Below are 14313 nucleotides of genomic sequence, written 5' to 3' on the forward strand. Positions count from 1 at the left end.
CCAAATATGTGTTAAGATCACCAATTTATTAGTTCAGCAAAATGATTCTCGACCCGGTCCCCTCACTCCGTCTTTGCGAAAACATCCTACATCTCCTTGACTTGAGCTGTCGGCTATTGACCCCAGGTCGAGATTTAGACCTACTCGGGGAAGATATCAATCTTAATGAAGTCTACGACACACTCCTACGGCTGAGCGGCGGCCTCGCAAGTAGGCTCACCATGTATTGGTCGACTAATTTATTGTCCATCGATGGATCGCTATCATACGGTGACTTGGAGCTCCAAAACCTGGCGCCGTGTTGCCAGGGCCTTTGTGCACAGCTACTTGTCGCGGCACGCCAGCTAGGACTTCATGATGGCTCTTCAAGACCGTTCAGGTCTTTCCATGAGGGATTGCAAGCGGTCTGGACCAAGAGGCAAATTGAAGCTCTCGAGGAAGGATTACTGGCATGCAGATGGCACGCGATGCGAGTTCTCACAATTATTCTCAGGTAAATTGTAAGGTGCTATAATCTAAATAATCTGACTAATCGCAGTTATTAGAGATGGGCAATCTAGCGTCTCTCATGAGATACGAAGCCTAAAGAATCAAAATCGACAAATAGATATGAGCCCAACACGATGGCTTACGTGTGTCATATACACCATCAGCGACATAAAACATAAAGCGAACGAGTTTTACTTCGGCGATGAGATACCTGGCGTGATCTGTGGCCACAACCGGGAACAGATCCATTCTATGGCCCGTAGAATGGCGCATGCCGTGCAAAAAGCGTCAAAGGTCGCTTTTGTACAAAGATTCCTCAAGACACTACACTTTCGAAAGATCAGGGATCGGCATGCGAGAATCGCCAGAGCGCATGAAAAGACCTTCACTTGGGTCTTTGGAACAAAGGCAAACGAGACAGCCCATACTTCGCATAGCCCAACACTCCTCAATTGGCTGCGGGGACAAAATGGCAGCATATATTGGGTAGCTGGTAAACCAGCGTCAGGAAAGTCAACCTTCATGAAATATCTACTCGCCCGCCCGCAGACGCAGGAAAACCTCAAATTATGGGCTGGTAACGCGAAGCTGGTGATTGCCAGTCACTTCTTTTGGGGTGCAGGAACCGACATGCAAAAGTCTAAGCAGGGCTTGCTCCAGTCTCTCCTCTACAGTATGTTCTCACACAGCCCAGACCTATTTATCATGGCATGTCAGCGAAGGTGGAAAGCGACCATGCTTGATGAACAAGACGACAGCATATGGTCTGTTGAAGACTTGTTAGAGGCATTCAAAACTCTGACTAGCCAGACCGAATTCCCAACGAAATTTTGCTTATTTATAGACGGTCTGGATGAATGCACAGAAGATCATTCCGAGTTGATCAAACTGTTGAACTCTCTAGTTCAATCAAATTTCAAGATTTGTCTCTCCAGTCGGCGATGGAAAGTCTTTGAAGATGCCTATGGAGAACCGGAGGACCGAAGATTATACTTGGAACAGAACAACCGAGAAGATATCCACAGTTATGTTCAGAGTGAACTAGAACAACATCCAGCCTGGGGACCACTTGTTGAAATCAATCCACGGACTAGTGGTATTGTCGCTGAAATTACCGATCGGTCCCAGGGTGTCTTTCTCTGGGCGGTTCTGGTGGTGCGCTACTTCCATGAATGGTTGACGCACGGCGACACGATGTTCTTCTTGGAACAGAAGCTTAGAAACTTTCCTGTCGACCTTGAGCTGCTCTTCAAGTCCATGCTTGAATCATTACACCCGATGTATACTTCCTATGTGAAGCGCATATTCAAGCTTGCGTTAACTGCTCCTGAGCCCCTACCCGTGATGGCGTATGCCTCACTAGAAAGAGGTCTCAAAGATGAAAGCAATGTCCATCCACAGGGGAACAAACCTCTCAGTTACAGAGACCAATTACTACGAATTGGCCAGCTCGACAGACAACTCCAACACATGGGCAAAGGACTACTGGAAGTGTATCGTCAACATAATGAGCAGGATGCCCTGCGCTACCGGGTGGACTTCTTACATCGAACTGTCCGAGACTTCTTTTCAAGAAATGAAATATTGCAAGGCACAGATGGAGTCAGTCAAAGTATGGTGTAGAATATATGGATGCCTTTTATTATATCGCTGTCTGCAGCCTTTATATGAGACAGCACATCACGCACCATTGCCTGTCGTTCTCGTCAATACTATTCTTTTGATTGGCATGATCATGCGATGCCTTCACATCTTACGCAACCAAAACTTCCAGGTGCCCAAGAAAGCCTGTGGGGCAGCACATTGTTCAACGTTTACGCTTCAAGAATCTTTCCGCATCTTCCGCGCTTTAGCTCTTTGATAGTCTGCCGCTCGGTGCGAGGTCTAAACAGTGCTACACGTTCCTGGAGGGAATGTGGATCATTTGGCACAGCTCTGGCAAGAAATCCCACCTTATGTCACCGGAGAGGGGATTGGTAGTTAGCTAGATATCTTGAACAGATCAAGACAAATAGGTACAATTAACATGTCTAAATCAAGATATCTTCTCGAAGAGAGTTCTCCCCTATCAGGGCAGCGCTTGTTTGCAGCTATTAGAAATATAGTGGGTGAAAGGAATAGGAAAGTGTGAGAAGGAAACGGGTTGAGGGAATTGCTAGCTCTAGGCCAAACATGGCTTAATTTAATGGCGTTACTAATGTCTTGAATGTAGGTAGTGGAACGAGAAGGAGGAGTCCTTATCTCGGGTGGATCAACCCTCAAGCTACTCAAAAGGGATACGGTGGGTAGTTGAATAGCCTGGTAAATTTAAACCCGGACGTCCGAGGTTACTCGCCCTATCTTGTATCTATGTACATCCGTTACTTCATGCGGCGTCTCCAATCAATATTAAGGTACTGTAGTCAAAAGGGGGTTAAATCCAGGCGTTCGGTGCTGTTCGATTTGGTGTCTCTGGTTGTAGATGGTTGATTCATGGGCAACAACTATTGAAGGGCACGACACATAGCTAAGAAGATCGCACTTCCCTAGGTCCTTTGCATTGCCTAGTACTAATTCTTGAGACCAGTTGATTCTAGAACCGTTTTCGTAGCCTCAAGGGTGATCGTCACCCCACTGTGGGTTTCTCCTGAGCAGGTTTACGGAGTACACATTCTGCACCCTGCTCGTGGGCTCCGTATGTTCCGATGAATTACTCCGTCTAGACAAATGTGATTTAATGTAATCTTCAGTCGAATTATCGTCCAACTGTCGTCACAGGTGCAATATTGGGTTGGCCATCCATATCGCGACTGGCGTTATGGTGTACCGGCCAAGGCAACATCAAATGCCCCCTAGTTCAACTCCAACCCCAGACTATAGTTGGCCGACACAAACTAGTGCACGACCATACGCTCTAGTAAACATGCTAATCATAAGCCAGGGAGTAAACATGATCACCCTACTGTTCACGGAGGGAAGGGAACCATCAGGGGTAAGTTCGCGATCTGCATCCGCCAAGAGCCTCCGAGAATATCCTTACCATGTTTGCACAAATAGCGCCAATCAGATAGACTAAGGCTCAACGACGCCCACAACTTCTCCACGTTCTCACTCGGGTCTAACTCGCCTTGTCTGCAAAGCCGATTGCGCGGATTCCCGTAGATGTCCGAAGGGGTAGAGAGCACACCGCTACCGTCCTTCCTGTCTGCCATTGCTTGGTGAATATGCACCATGTTTTGCACTCATTGTGCCTAGTACATAGTTTATAGGGCATTTAATTTCTAGATGAGTCGGTGCGAGATTGATGAAACAACAGAGAAGTATTTTGTTGCCTATGTTAACCACAGATCCATTCATCCACAATGCCTCACACGCCGGATTGAGTTACAGCCCTGAAAATCATACCAATGGTTCAGGTACTATTGGCGTCGCACGTACGGAGTACGTAGCACACACCCACAACGGTGGAGTACCGAGATGAACTTACCGAGTATATATAGAAACAGCTGTTATATAATCGAGTGTCTTGAAAGACATATAAAGACCCCAAGGAACTCCATTGAATCTTTCTCATCAGTTCACACAACCTCAAAACAAGACAGACAAACAATCCACCTGGCATCCTACAACCACTTTCTCTTAACTCCTCAAATCCAAACATCATCAAAATGCGTTTCTCCTTCCTCGCCGCTCTCACCCTTATCAGCGCTGCTATTGCCGCTCCCCAGCAGGCTGGCAACGACGCTGCCCAGAACACGGTATGTCAAGAGTGTAATCTTATTATGGAACAGTGTACTGACAATGTAATAGCTTGCCATTGGCGCCCCCTGCAAAAAGGACGGTAGCATGGGAATCTGTGATGGTGGATTCTGCTTGGTAAGTTTTCAGTCCCTACTTAACTTGATCCACCAGCGACTAATGCAAGATACAGCAAGATGAGAAGGCCGACCAGGGCGTCTGCCAGCAGGCCCAGAACTAAGTCCACATCGACTGGTCTGAATTGAGGGAAAGGGGAAGCGTTTATCCCGGGCTTGCCATCTGGAATAAATCTGTACATATGGCCTGAACATCTGTTAATTATCAAGTCTAATCAATTATATATCTTGAACTTTTTCCCTGTAGCTGTGAACCTCCTTTATCTGAAGACCAGATTAGATGGACATGTTGAAGTTCGCTTTGGAGCTGAGTAGCATTGTTGAATGCCAAAATGGTACCCATGATGAGCGGCTCAGATGACTACATGATTTTCATCTTCATGAACATATCGATCTAACTTTAGGTTCACTACTAATAACTGTGAGCATGATGTAACGAGTAAGGTGAAGAGCATCGAATTGCGGAACGAGGTTATGAGATTGGCAGGCTTGTTTCATTTCCATGAGTTGTTTCGAGGAAGATTGAAAATGTGCAGCTTCACAGCATATACTCATCCGCCTCTAATTATGTGTCCAGAGATTACGTCAGTAACCAAGTCTTACTCTTAGTATCAGAAATGTCAGGGTTTCGCCCGACTTGGCGTCAAGTACAACAGTGCTACCTGGGAATGATCATGCACTTTTTATTCCAGTATTAAAAGTTGTTGGGTTTAGGCATAGGCCGGCCCTAGTAACGGGCCAGATCCGGCAGCCAGACACAACAGGACCAGTGTGGACATGCTAATAGTATTAGCCTTCTTTGAATTTACCAGGGATTGGGTTGTAAAAATTATAATTGCTTCCAGGGATCTACTTTATTCGCTTAGTGGAAAATTAGACAAATCTGTGGAATGACCCGAATCAATTCCGTCTCAGAGAAATCAAGATTAAATATAAGGTTTTCTGGACGACCTGTCGAAACTTTCCCGATCTCGGTTGGGAGAGTGATACACCTGTAAGATCACTAAATATATAATAGCCACTGGTGGAAAGACTAAGTAAGAATGCTTCAACACCTTCAATAACATATAACCCTCGTCTCCCTAGCTCATTTCTATCCCTATGGTTACTGAAACTGGGTTCAACCATGCCAAAGAGGGATGGCTATCCGCTGCCAAAACGGCCCGCGGCGCGAAGGAGCATTGTCAAAGGAAATACGAGGAAGATAAGGAGTTGGGACTCATTGGTGACGAACCCTTCGAGAAATGGGCTGAGATGAACGTAAGGGCACGGGTCGTCTCTCGGCTTAACAGAGAGCTAATGACTAGCCTTTTAGGCACCGGGATTCATGAAGGCTTATCGGCAATTTAAGCTCCATGAGCGCAAATACCGGAAGATCGCTCAGGAATATGATCGGGAGCAAGCAAAAGCCTGGGAACAGGAGTATCAACGTCGATTGAACGACTTGCATTCTCGGCCCGGAGAGGAGAATGGGTCGGACTTTATCATTATTATCCTTGAGGAAGAGGAGTAATCTAATCGCATAGACCAGGCTAGAGGTATTTTTGAAAGATGTATCTGGTCTTCAAGCGTTGAACTTGTACGTATGGATTTAATTTATAAACATCAATTCTTCTTTCAATGCAACCCTTGATTCGGTGTCGGCCACATTCCTCAAGCCAACAGTCCAATGCAGAGACGCTAACCGCTTCTAGGTTACGACACCTGGATTGACAGGCTGAAGTTTGAGCCCAGAAAGGAAGGCATCAACAATCGTACGTACAGATTGAAGTCCGTTCGTGGAAGACAATCCTACTCTGCCCAATCGAACCAGTCACAAGTGCTACAATTGGACCAATGACAGTCGTGCATTACTATCTAATTCATATTTATACACATTCATTCTATACATAATACACCTAGAAAATCAGCCGAGACGAAATGACATCATAGCCGATCTACTATAACTTTACCCGAACAGGCAAAGTCCACGAAACGTGCTCGAAGAGAGGGGTCAACACTCACTGCTGTCTTCGGACACAACTGCAACGTGTATACTATATAAAGACCTCTTTGAGCTCAATTTGTCGTGGCAATGGCGTTTGCTCGCAGGTTAGCAATCCTTCCCGGAGGCTTAGGTAGGGTTAATCAATCACTGACGAAGCCGAGAATGAGAACCATGTTAATCTCAACTGTGGTCTAGGTGGGCTTGGGTCAAGCATAGGCAAGAAACTTAGACAACAAGGAGCCCGACTGGCCATTCTGTACGCGCCCTTTGAGGCTGCGCGTCGAGACCAGCTGCTGGAGTCTACCTACGGTCGGGTTCCCGACTCAGATGAAATCCGAGCCTATGAATGTGACATCACGTCGCCGGAGTCTGTCCAGTCGGTATTTAAAGCGCTGGACAAGGAAATGGTCCAGCCGTCATCTTTCTCTATGGCTGATCGGACCTTCCCAAGTATTCTGATCAATACAGCTGGTTATGTCAATCTGAGTGATATGGAGTCGACGCCACCCGAGGATACCATGAAACATCTCACCACGAATGTTTTCGGACCAATGCTGTGCTCTCAGGCGTTTGCTCGACTCTACTTCACTGCCTCCAAGGCGGCGAAATCTTCAGGCAGTCCTCCACCCGGGAGAATCGTCAATATCGCGTCGCAGGCAGCGCATGTAGCACTGCCTCGGCATGGCGCATACTGCGCGTCCAAAGCTGCACTGTTAGGATTGACACGCAGTATGGCCTCCGAATGGGGAGGTCGTGGCATCACAACGAACTCTGTCTCCCCAACGGTAGCATGGACCGAGCTTGGAAAGAAAGCGTGGGGACAAGAGGATGTCCGAGAAGCCTTCCTGAAGACGATCCCGACCGGCAAATTCGCGTTACCGGATGAGGTGGCGGATGCTGTTCTCTTTCTCTGCAAGGCAAGTGTTTTAGAATTGTTTGGCTCCTTTCTTCACACTAATTAGTCACACAGGATTCCAGTGGTATGATTAACGGCGCCGACATCAGGGTGGATGGTGGTTTTACCATTCAATAATTATTGACTGCTTGTTTGGTTCTATGAGTATCTGCTTATTGGCAGCCAGATTCTGGTCCTACAAAAGCTCGGGCTAACGGACTAACTCTATTCATAGCGATATCTTGTTGGAGTGTTTCTTAACCAAGATATGCTATCCCGCGCGGTCTAGACCAGCTAGTCTTACTTATAGTCCTAGTTAATCTAGCTCTGGATAAACTTAGCCTTGCTTGTCTGGGCGGCCTTCCAAGCTCGCTCATCTGTTTAGCACCCTGTACCGGCAATATGAAACTGCAGATGACTGACAGGCTCAGCAATAGTAGCGATATTCGGGTTCTGATAGTAATCCCGGTCCTATTACCACCGAGTGAAGAATGCTAGAATGTTCAGCTGGATATTCGAGCAATGAACCCATAGACATCATTTATATCTAATCTCCCGACCCCAGTGGGTGCCATCTGTCTTAACTACCGGGAATACATCCTCCCACTTTCGCCCATTATCCAGAACAACCTCATCCTCTCCATCCACTCGCACCCCAATCTGCTGGAGATACGCTCTACCAAGATTTACCGATCATCAGACGACCAATGCGAAGTACATTAGCGCTGCCAATACAACAGGAACTAGTACAAGATGGTAAAACTCTCCTAGCGGTGGTCGTTGCCGTTTCATCACCGCAAGTCGAACGTCCTCCTTTGGGAACACAGCTTGAGCATGAGTCGGATGAGGCCCTAGGGACAATTTACGGTTCGGATACCGTAATGGCCAAATGCTGCACCTGAGGGGAGTGAGGCTTGAGGTCAGAATAAGATAGCAGAGGAGTAACATTGGTGGCCAGGCTACTCTCGTAAAAAGTTTATCGTTTTCACTATTTTCGCTATAGCAAGACCAGATTGAGTACGCTATCGTGACGAATGTTCACATAAAATATATCATACTTATCGAAACTGTGGGAGCAAAAAAGTCTTGGTAGAACCGCTTCGCTTGTGATTGAGAGGCAGTCGGCAGATTCCACGGATTCTGAGTGCTCCCTGTGACACAGACCTGGCAGGCCATTTACTGGAAGACTGGAAAGAGAAAAGGTAAAAATGTAAGAGGGCATACATGTGTCCTAGGATAGTGTTAGAATGAAAAAAAAAAAAAAAATGAATGCTGGATCCGTCCTACACCCACGAGTTGCAAGAAACCACTCTCTCAAGTGATGAAAGGTTGATACACGAAATCCTGTGTGCGCAGCTCTAAGCCACTCATACAGCCAGAAACTAGAGATATATAAAACCGCAAGGACCATCTGCAGCCTTAGCAAGGTGGTGGGAAGAAGCTGCTATCCTGAAGCTAAGGCAAGTGGAATAAAGATATTTGTAATGAATCTAACCACAATCTTCCAGGTAAGGCTTAGCCCGATTCATCCGAGAGCCGGTCGATATCGTGGTGGTATAGTGTTGCTTGTAGATGGACTCCAAGTTAGTATCTGCTCAGATACTCCAACTTTGTTACGACTAGTTTGCAATACGTGTCCTTCAAATGACCCTGGGACTAACCCTAACTGGGCCATTTCTGTGAGGACGAGGATCTGATATCCCGACTGAGTGAGAATGGACGATAATGTGACGGCCTCTACTGATCCGAATGTTGGAAAGCCACCAGTCTTAAGGAGTGTATTATAACGAATGACACACCCTGACCCAGAAGCGAAGCTTTTGCCTAACCTGTTTAACTGGGGGATCTTGATTGCTGAGTAGTAGTCCAATGCCTGGTCAAGAGGATCCCCATCGGGGAGGTTATAGTAGTACTGTGCTGACTCAACAATCGCCAGTTTGGATCGCGTTAGCATATGCGGGAGAGTTGCCCGCAGGAAGTCTGGTGTCGGCATGTAGTCTGCATCCATAACAGCAATGAACTCTGGGGGGAAGGGTCTCTTGATTTCAAACAACCCGTAATTGAGATTACCAGCTTTGGCAAAGACCTTCACATTTGGTTTCACTCCACGGCTGTGATAGGACAGATTGGGCCAGATTTTGCATAGGTCGGCAATTGCCTTATGTAGGGCAGCTGAGTTACCGTCGTCAAGCACAGTAACACAGAATCTTGCAGTAGGGTAATCAATAGCGCAGGCAGCACGCGCAGTGTCTAAGATGATGTCTAATGACTCTCCACAGCATGGTACAAAAGTTTCTACCAGTGGCAGGTCATTCTGTCCGACCAAACGGAGCCGTGGAAGATGGGGAGCAAGTTCCCCTTTAGCACTAGTAAATGTGAAGAATTGTTCCCCACAACATTCATCTGGACTAAAGTCAGCAACAGTTGTATGTGGGGCCATTAACCCTGATGAAGAAATGGACACATAAATGCGCACTCGACAAAGAAAAAGCATCACATGAGGGATGTTATGTTTACTGAAAAAATAAGACATAGCAAACGAATAATTCCATAGATTGCTGATAACCAGAGAGCCACTTGAGCAGCTGAGGGAGTGATTTGTTGGGCAATGTATGTGAATCTTGATATTTTTTCAACTGGGAATTCCTGGATTTTGTAACGAAGTTTCTTGATCATCTTGTTATGGCTTAACAACTAGTGATGGTGGAAATGATAATTATCGGATTTATATATATAATGAAGGTCAAGGAACAGAACAGAAGAGGAAATCATTTCGATAGAGAACGAATTAATGGGTCACATGACTTCCATCCTTTTGCACCCCCACGCGGGGTTCTTCGCTATAGACGAAGGATGCCGATGCACAGTTAAACCCCTGGAGACGTTGAAGGTATTACTATCCAGGACGGTGGTCAACTCAAGATGGACTCCTTAAGCAAACACGCACAGGATAATGAAGCGAGATTAGGTCCGGAATCAAACAATCTCACTTTGAGTAGCGGGTCCACTGCACACGATATTCTTGAGGCATTGGACTTGGATCCGGCTTTGAATAGGAAGATGCATCTGGTGAACGATGTACGCTGTTTTCATTATCTGACCTTCGCACGATTCTTTCGGTCTATACGTACCCTGTCTTCAAACATGAAAGATTAACCAGAGAAAATCACACGCTCTGGACCAGATCGGGTGGACGCCATATCACAGGAGGCTTTTCTTCCTTTGCGGCATGGGGTATGTACATTCGTTTGCAATCATTGTGTCTCTAGCGAACCGGCTAATGATTTTCACCAGATACGGTGTGGACGCCCTCCAGGTTTCTCTTCAGGGTATCATCGCTACCCAAGCAGCGTATGAATTTCAGCCCTCCTATGCTAAGGGTCTCACAATAGCGCTGTATGTAGGCATGCTAGTAGGGGCATTGTTCTGGGGTCTGAGTGCCGACATCATTGGTCGGAGACTCGCATTCAACATATCGCTGTTTATTTGCTCTGCCTTCACCATTGTCGCTGGTGCGTCTCCTAGCTGGGCATCACTGGCATTCCTCATCGCTTTCTCTGCGTTCGGCGCCGGGGGGAATCTGATCCTGGACACCACTGTTTTCCTCGAGTACTTGCCGTCCAACAAGCAGTGGTTGGTAACGGGGCTTGCGGCTTGGTGGGGGGTTGGATGTACAATTGCCGGATTAGTAGCATGGGGGTTTATGCGTGAGTTCATTCAATAGCTAAAATGAGAATGTCTCTCACAGTGATTATAATTAGCCAATTATAGTTGCTCCAATCCCAGCGAAGCCCCATTTATGCCTTGCACCAAAGCTAATAACAGCGGCTGGCGATACCTTATGTATACAATGGGAGCCATGATCTTCGTGATGAGCATTGCCAGAGTGGCAGTGGTCAAGTTCAAAGAGACTCCCAAGTTCCTACTAGGACAGGGGAAAGACACAGAGGTGGTGGAGCGTTTCAATCAACTGGCTGAAAAGTACCATCGATCCTGTCCGATCACTCTCCAACAGCTTCAGGACTGCGGGCCCATCGCAACTGCACACTCTCAGTCCTCGCAGTTTTCCGTTGGCGAATTCTCGATCCATTTGCGTAGTCTGTTCTCAACGAGGAAACTCGTCCTCTTGATGGCCCTCCTCTGGCTTTCCTGGTTAATGCTCGGTCTCGCATATCCATTGTTCAATGTATTTCTACCGTCATACCTGGCCAGCCGGGGGGTCAAGTTCGGTGTGCTGAGCACTTACGAAACGTGGAGAAACTACGCTCTTGCTCAAGTGTGGAGCATTTTTGGGCCTAGTGCCAGTGCATATTTGGCGAACCGACGCTTCTTAGGGCGACGATATACCATGACCATTGGAGGTCTGCTTACTAGTACGTTACTTTTGAACGATGTAATTTTCTTTTTACTGGCCCCTGGCTAACTGCTACTCCTTACCAGTGGCATTCTTGTTTGCGTATTCTCAGGTCACATCCCAGCAGCAGAATGTTGCTTATACGTGTGTCATTTCTTTCACCCTGCAGATCTACGCCGCTTGTCTGTACGGATATACTGTCGAGGTCCTACCGTCGGCCTATAGAGCCACCGGGAATGGGGTCTCGGTGGCTCTCCACCGTTTCATGGGTGTTGTATCAGCTATCATTGCGACCTCGGCAGATACTGAGACTACAGCGCCGGTCTTTATTTGTGCTGCGCTGTATGGGGGTTTGGCTCTGTGTGCTGTTTTGCTCCCGTTTGAGCCATGCGCGAAGCGTGCCTCATAGTGAAATTCGGTAGTGGTATTAAAACAAGAGAAAATCCAATTTTTGCCACGCGGTCCCTCAGAAGTGTGAACTCCCTACTCTAGTTTTAATATATGTACAGTGGGGAGACACCCGGATATTTATATCTCTGCTAGATCTACATGAGCTGACTTAACGGCCCTTCCAAAACTCGCCACTGGCTACTGCAAATTCATACCAAGCTCGTCCCAAACTGATACAGGAGGTTCCTCTGGAAATAGGTGAACAGTCCCTACCATTTGAGTGTCAACCACCACGCTCAGAAGCCTGGCACCCGCTTACAGCTCTTCTTCAGTCTAAAAATAATGATTAGTATTCTTTAAGTAGATGATAGTAATATGTAATACGTAGTAGAATGAAGATTATCGTATATTAAGTATTGAAATCATTCTATTACGAATTCAAAAAAGTAATTCTAAGTTTACTTTCTTATGTAACTGAACCAAGATTCTAAACGCAGCCAAGCTGCACTACAATAACGGAAGCATAAAGTATACAAAAAACGAATGCATTCGATTAGCTAGCTACACAATAAATCCAGCTGGACACAAAAAGAAAGAAAAGATAATAGATATTGTGATTCTGTCAGCCCACCACCATTCCGATCCTAGAACTTAATTATTCCCTATCGTGCTTGTCGTACTCGATCAGGCAAGACATATCCCGTGGCCTACCGCTTACTGCTGAACAGGCTTGGGAGGGAGAGGCTTGTCGGTAGGAGGGGGAGGGGGAACGTCACCACGCTTTCCGTTGTCGTTCTCCTTCTCCTTAGGAGGCAGAGGCTTATCTGTAGGGGGAGGAGGCGGCACATCACCGCGCTTGTCGTTGTCGTGGTCCTTCGGGGGAGCTGGGAGATCGGTAGGCTTAGGAGGAGGGGGCACCTCGTCACGCTTGCCCTTGTCATCTTCCTTAGGAGGAAGAGGCTTATCGGTGGGAGGAGGGGGAGGGATATCGCCACGCTTGTCGTTATCGTTCTCCTTCTCCTTAGGAGGGAGAGGCTTGTCGGTAGGAGGAGGCGGCGGCGGCACGTCACCGCGCTTGCCATTGTCGTTCTCCTTGGGATCCTTGGGAGGAGCTGGGAGATCGGTAGGCTTCCTAGGCGGGGGAACATCTCCACGCTTGTCGTTGTCGTTCTCCGGCTTTGGCGGGACGGGAGCGTTCGCAGTAGGAAGAGGCACTGGAACCTTCTGGAGGTCGGTAGGACCTATCGATTACTGTTAGCCATATTTCCCTTTAGTATAGAGGGCAGTCGACATACGATCAGCAGGAGGTGCGGCGGCAACGAGGCCGGCGACCATCAAGGTAGAGAGAACGGCGGAGAACCTCATTCTGATAGTTGATTCAAAGAAAACTGGAACGAATGGGTGATTGATAAGTGAGTGTAAAGCGAGTGAGACCGTTGATTGTGTATTTGGATTGGAGCTGATGATGGACTAACTTTGCCGGTCGCACCGTTCTCTTTATACCATCCAATCTACAGCTGAAGTGCACCATCTGAGACTGTTTCTATTCTGGCGCCATTGGAATCGGAAATGACGACCGGCTTGACGTGGCGTAGTTCTGGATGAGTCGTCAGCATCAGATGGTGTGTCGATAGGGTTGTGGGGACCGATGCCCCGGCACTGTACCAGACTTCGACTCTGGTCGACAGAGCGCGAAGACAATTGACGTCTTACGAATAGGTGGATCCCTTGGTTGATATTGCGGCGCTTGCATCAATGATACTATTCTCTACGACTGGCTAACCAATTGGATAATCACCTCAGAGGGATGTAAAGCATGCAAAACGAACTCAACCCTAACATGAAGCCTAGCAAGATATGCCTCAAAACTGGGTAAACGAGGCTACAGAACTGGTGGCCCTCGGTCCGTGGCATAACTTCGCATGAGTGAGGTTCTGCTTCGGGATTCATCAACTCCGACACATAGTCCATTTCCAGCCCTAGTAAATGATCGGCAACGGAGTATCCCCATAGTTAACCGCCATCTCGGGCCATAACAAACCACATTAGCCATAGGCTTCCAGAAACCAGGCACCTTAATTGGTGTTTGCCTGTTTTGAGTGCACACGCGGCGCCCGCCGATCCTCCAGTGCAGGGCTAAAGGCTCACTGGCGGACTGGGGCCCACCCGGCGTGAGCTTAGCCTCTGCCACTTGTCGATCTCGCGGGTGATGACGAGGAACCTACCGGAACCTGCGGGGAATATGGTATTTTTGGATCAGATAAAGCTCGCAAAGCGGATATGCTATTCTCCAGGCGGTTTGGTCTAAGGTACCGTTGGCGCTGGTCTGTTAATTGACTCGTCC

General features: G+C 47.4%; 7 protein-coding genes across 7 annotated transcripts; 5 read left to right on the forward strand and 2 right to left on the reverse strand.

The window, feature by feature from the left end:
* Nucleotides 1-41: 41 nt before the first annotated feature.
* F9C07_2062254 (uncharacterized protein) lies at nucleotides 42-2112 on the forward strand (the record flags this gene model as incomplete). Its single annotated transcript, XM_041294809.1, has 2 exons — nucleotides 42-493; nucleotides 546-2112. 2 exons carry the CDS (start codon nucleotides 42-44, stop codon nucleotides 2110-2112), a joined length of 2019 nt encoding a protein of 672 aa, XP_041149845.1.
* Nucleotides 2113-4136: 2024 nt separating this feature from the next.
* On the forward strand, nucleotides 4137-4447 carry F9C07_5219 (uncharacterized protein; the record flags this gene model as incomplete). The annotated part of the gene is made up of 3 exons (XM_041294810.1): nucleotides 4137-4226; nucleotides 4279-4344; nucleotides 4400-4447. The coding sequence occupies 3 exons, from the start codon at nucleotides 4137-4139 to the stop codon at nucleotides 4445-4447; spliced, it is 204 nt and encodes a 67-aa protein (XP_041149846.1).
* Nucleotides 4448-5238: 791 nt separating this feature from the next.
* On the forward strand, nucleotides 5239-5996 carry F9C07_2280472 (uncharacterized protein). Its single transcript, XM_071510438.1, has 2 exons — nucleotides 5239-5603; nucleotides 5659-5996. The coding sequence occupies exons 1-2, from the start codon at nucleotides 5445-5447 to the stop codon at nucleotides 5854-5856; spliced, it is 357 nt and encodes a 118-aa protein (XP_071366803.1). The 5' UTR covers nucleotides 5239-5444; the 3' UTR covers nucleotides 5857-5996.
* A 335-nt stretch (nucleotides 5997-6331) lies between these two features.
* F9C07_2280473 (dehydrogenase with different specificitie) lies at nucleotides 6332-7855 on the forward strand. Its single transcript, XM_071510439.1, has 3 exons — nucleotides 6332-6460; nucleotides 6526-7247; nucleotides 7301-7855. The coding sequence occupies exons 1-3, from the start codon at nucleotides 6418-6420 to the stop codon at nucleotides 7361-7363; spliced, it is 828 nt and encodes a 275-aa protein (XP_071366804.1). The 5' UTR covers nucleotides 6332-6417; the 3' UTR covers nucleotides 7364-7855.
* Nucleotides 7856-8087: 232 nt separating this feature from the next.
* F9C07_2200555 (nucleotide-diphospho-sugar transferase) lies at nucleotides 8088-9665 on the reverse strand (the record flags this gene model as incomplete). Its single annotated transcript, XM_071509486.1, has 4 exons — nucleotides 8088-8184; nucleotides 8390-8456; nucleotides 8519-8666; nucleotides 8763-9665. The coding sequence occupies 4 exons, from the start codon at nucleotides 9663-9665 to the stop codon at nucleotides 8088-8090; spliced, it is 1215 nt and encodes a 404-aa protein (XP_071366805.1).
* Nucleotides 9666-9999: 334 nt separating this feature from the next.
* Nucleotides 10000-12355, forward strand: F9C07_2280475 (putative glucose transporter). Its single transcript, XM_071510440.1, has 3 exons — nucleotides 10000-10932; nucleotides 10987-11598; nucleotides 11666-12355. The coding sequence occupies exons 1-3, from the start codon at nucleotides 10455-10457 to the stop codon at nucleotides 11986-11988; spliced, it is 1413 nt and encodes a 470-aa protein (XP_071366806.1). The 5' UTR covers nucleotides 10000-10454; the 3' UTR covers nucleotides 11989-12355.
* Nucleotides 12356-12683: 328 nt separating this feature from the next.
* Nucleotides 12684-13334, reverse strand: F9C07_5224 (uncharacterized protein; the record flags this gene model as incomplete). The annotated part of the gene is made up of 2 exons (XM_041287247.1): nucleotides 12684-13210; nucleotides 13265-13334. The coding sequence occupies 2 exons, from the start codon at nucleotides 13332-13334 to the stop codon at nucleotides 12684-12686; spliced, it is 597 nt and encodes a 198-aa protein (XP_041149850.1).
* Nucleotides 13335-14313: the final 979 nt, after the last annotated feature.

The sequence above is a fragment of the Aspergillus flavus genome, chromosome 7, assembly GCF_009017415.1.
Source record: "Aspergillus flavus chromosome 7, complete sequence".
Classification (NCBI taxonomy): Eukaryota; Fungi; Ascomycota; class Eurotiomycetes; order Eurotiales; family Aspergillaceae; genus Aspergillus; species Aspergillus flavus.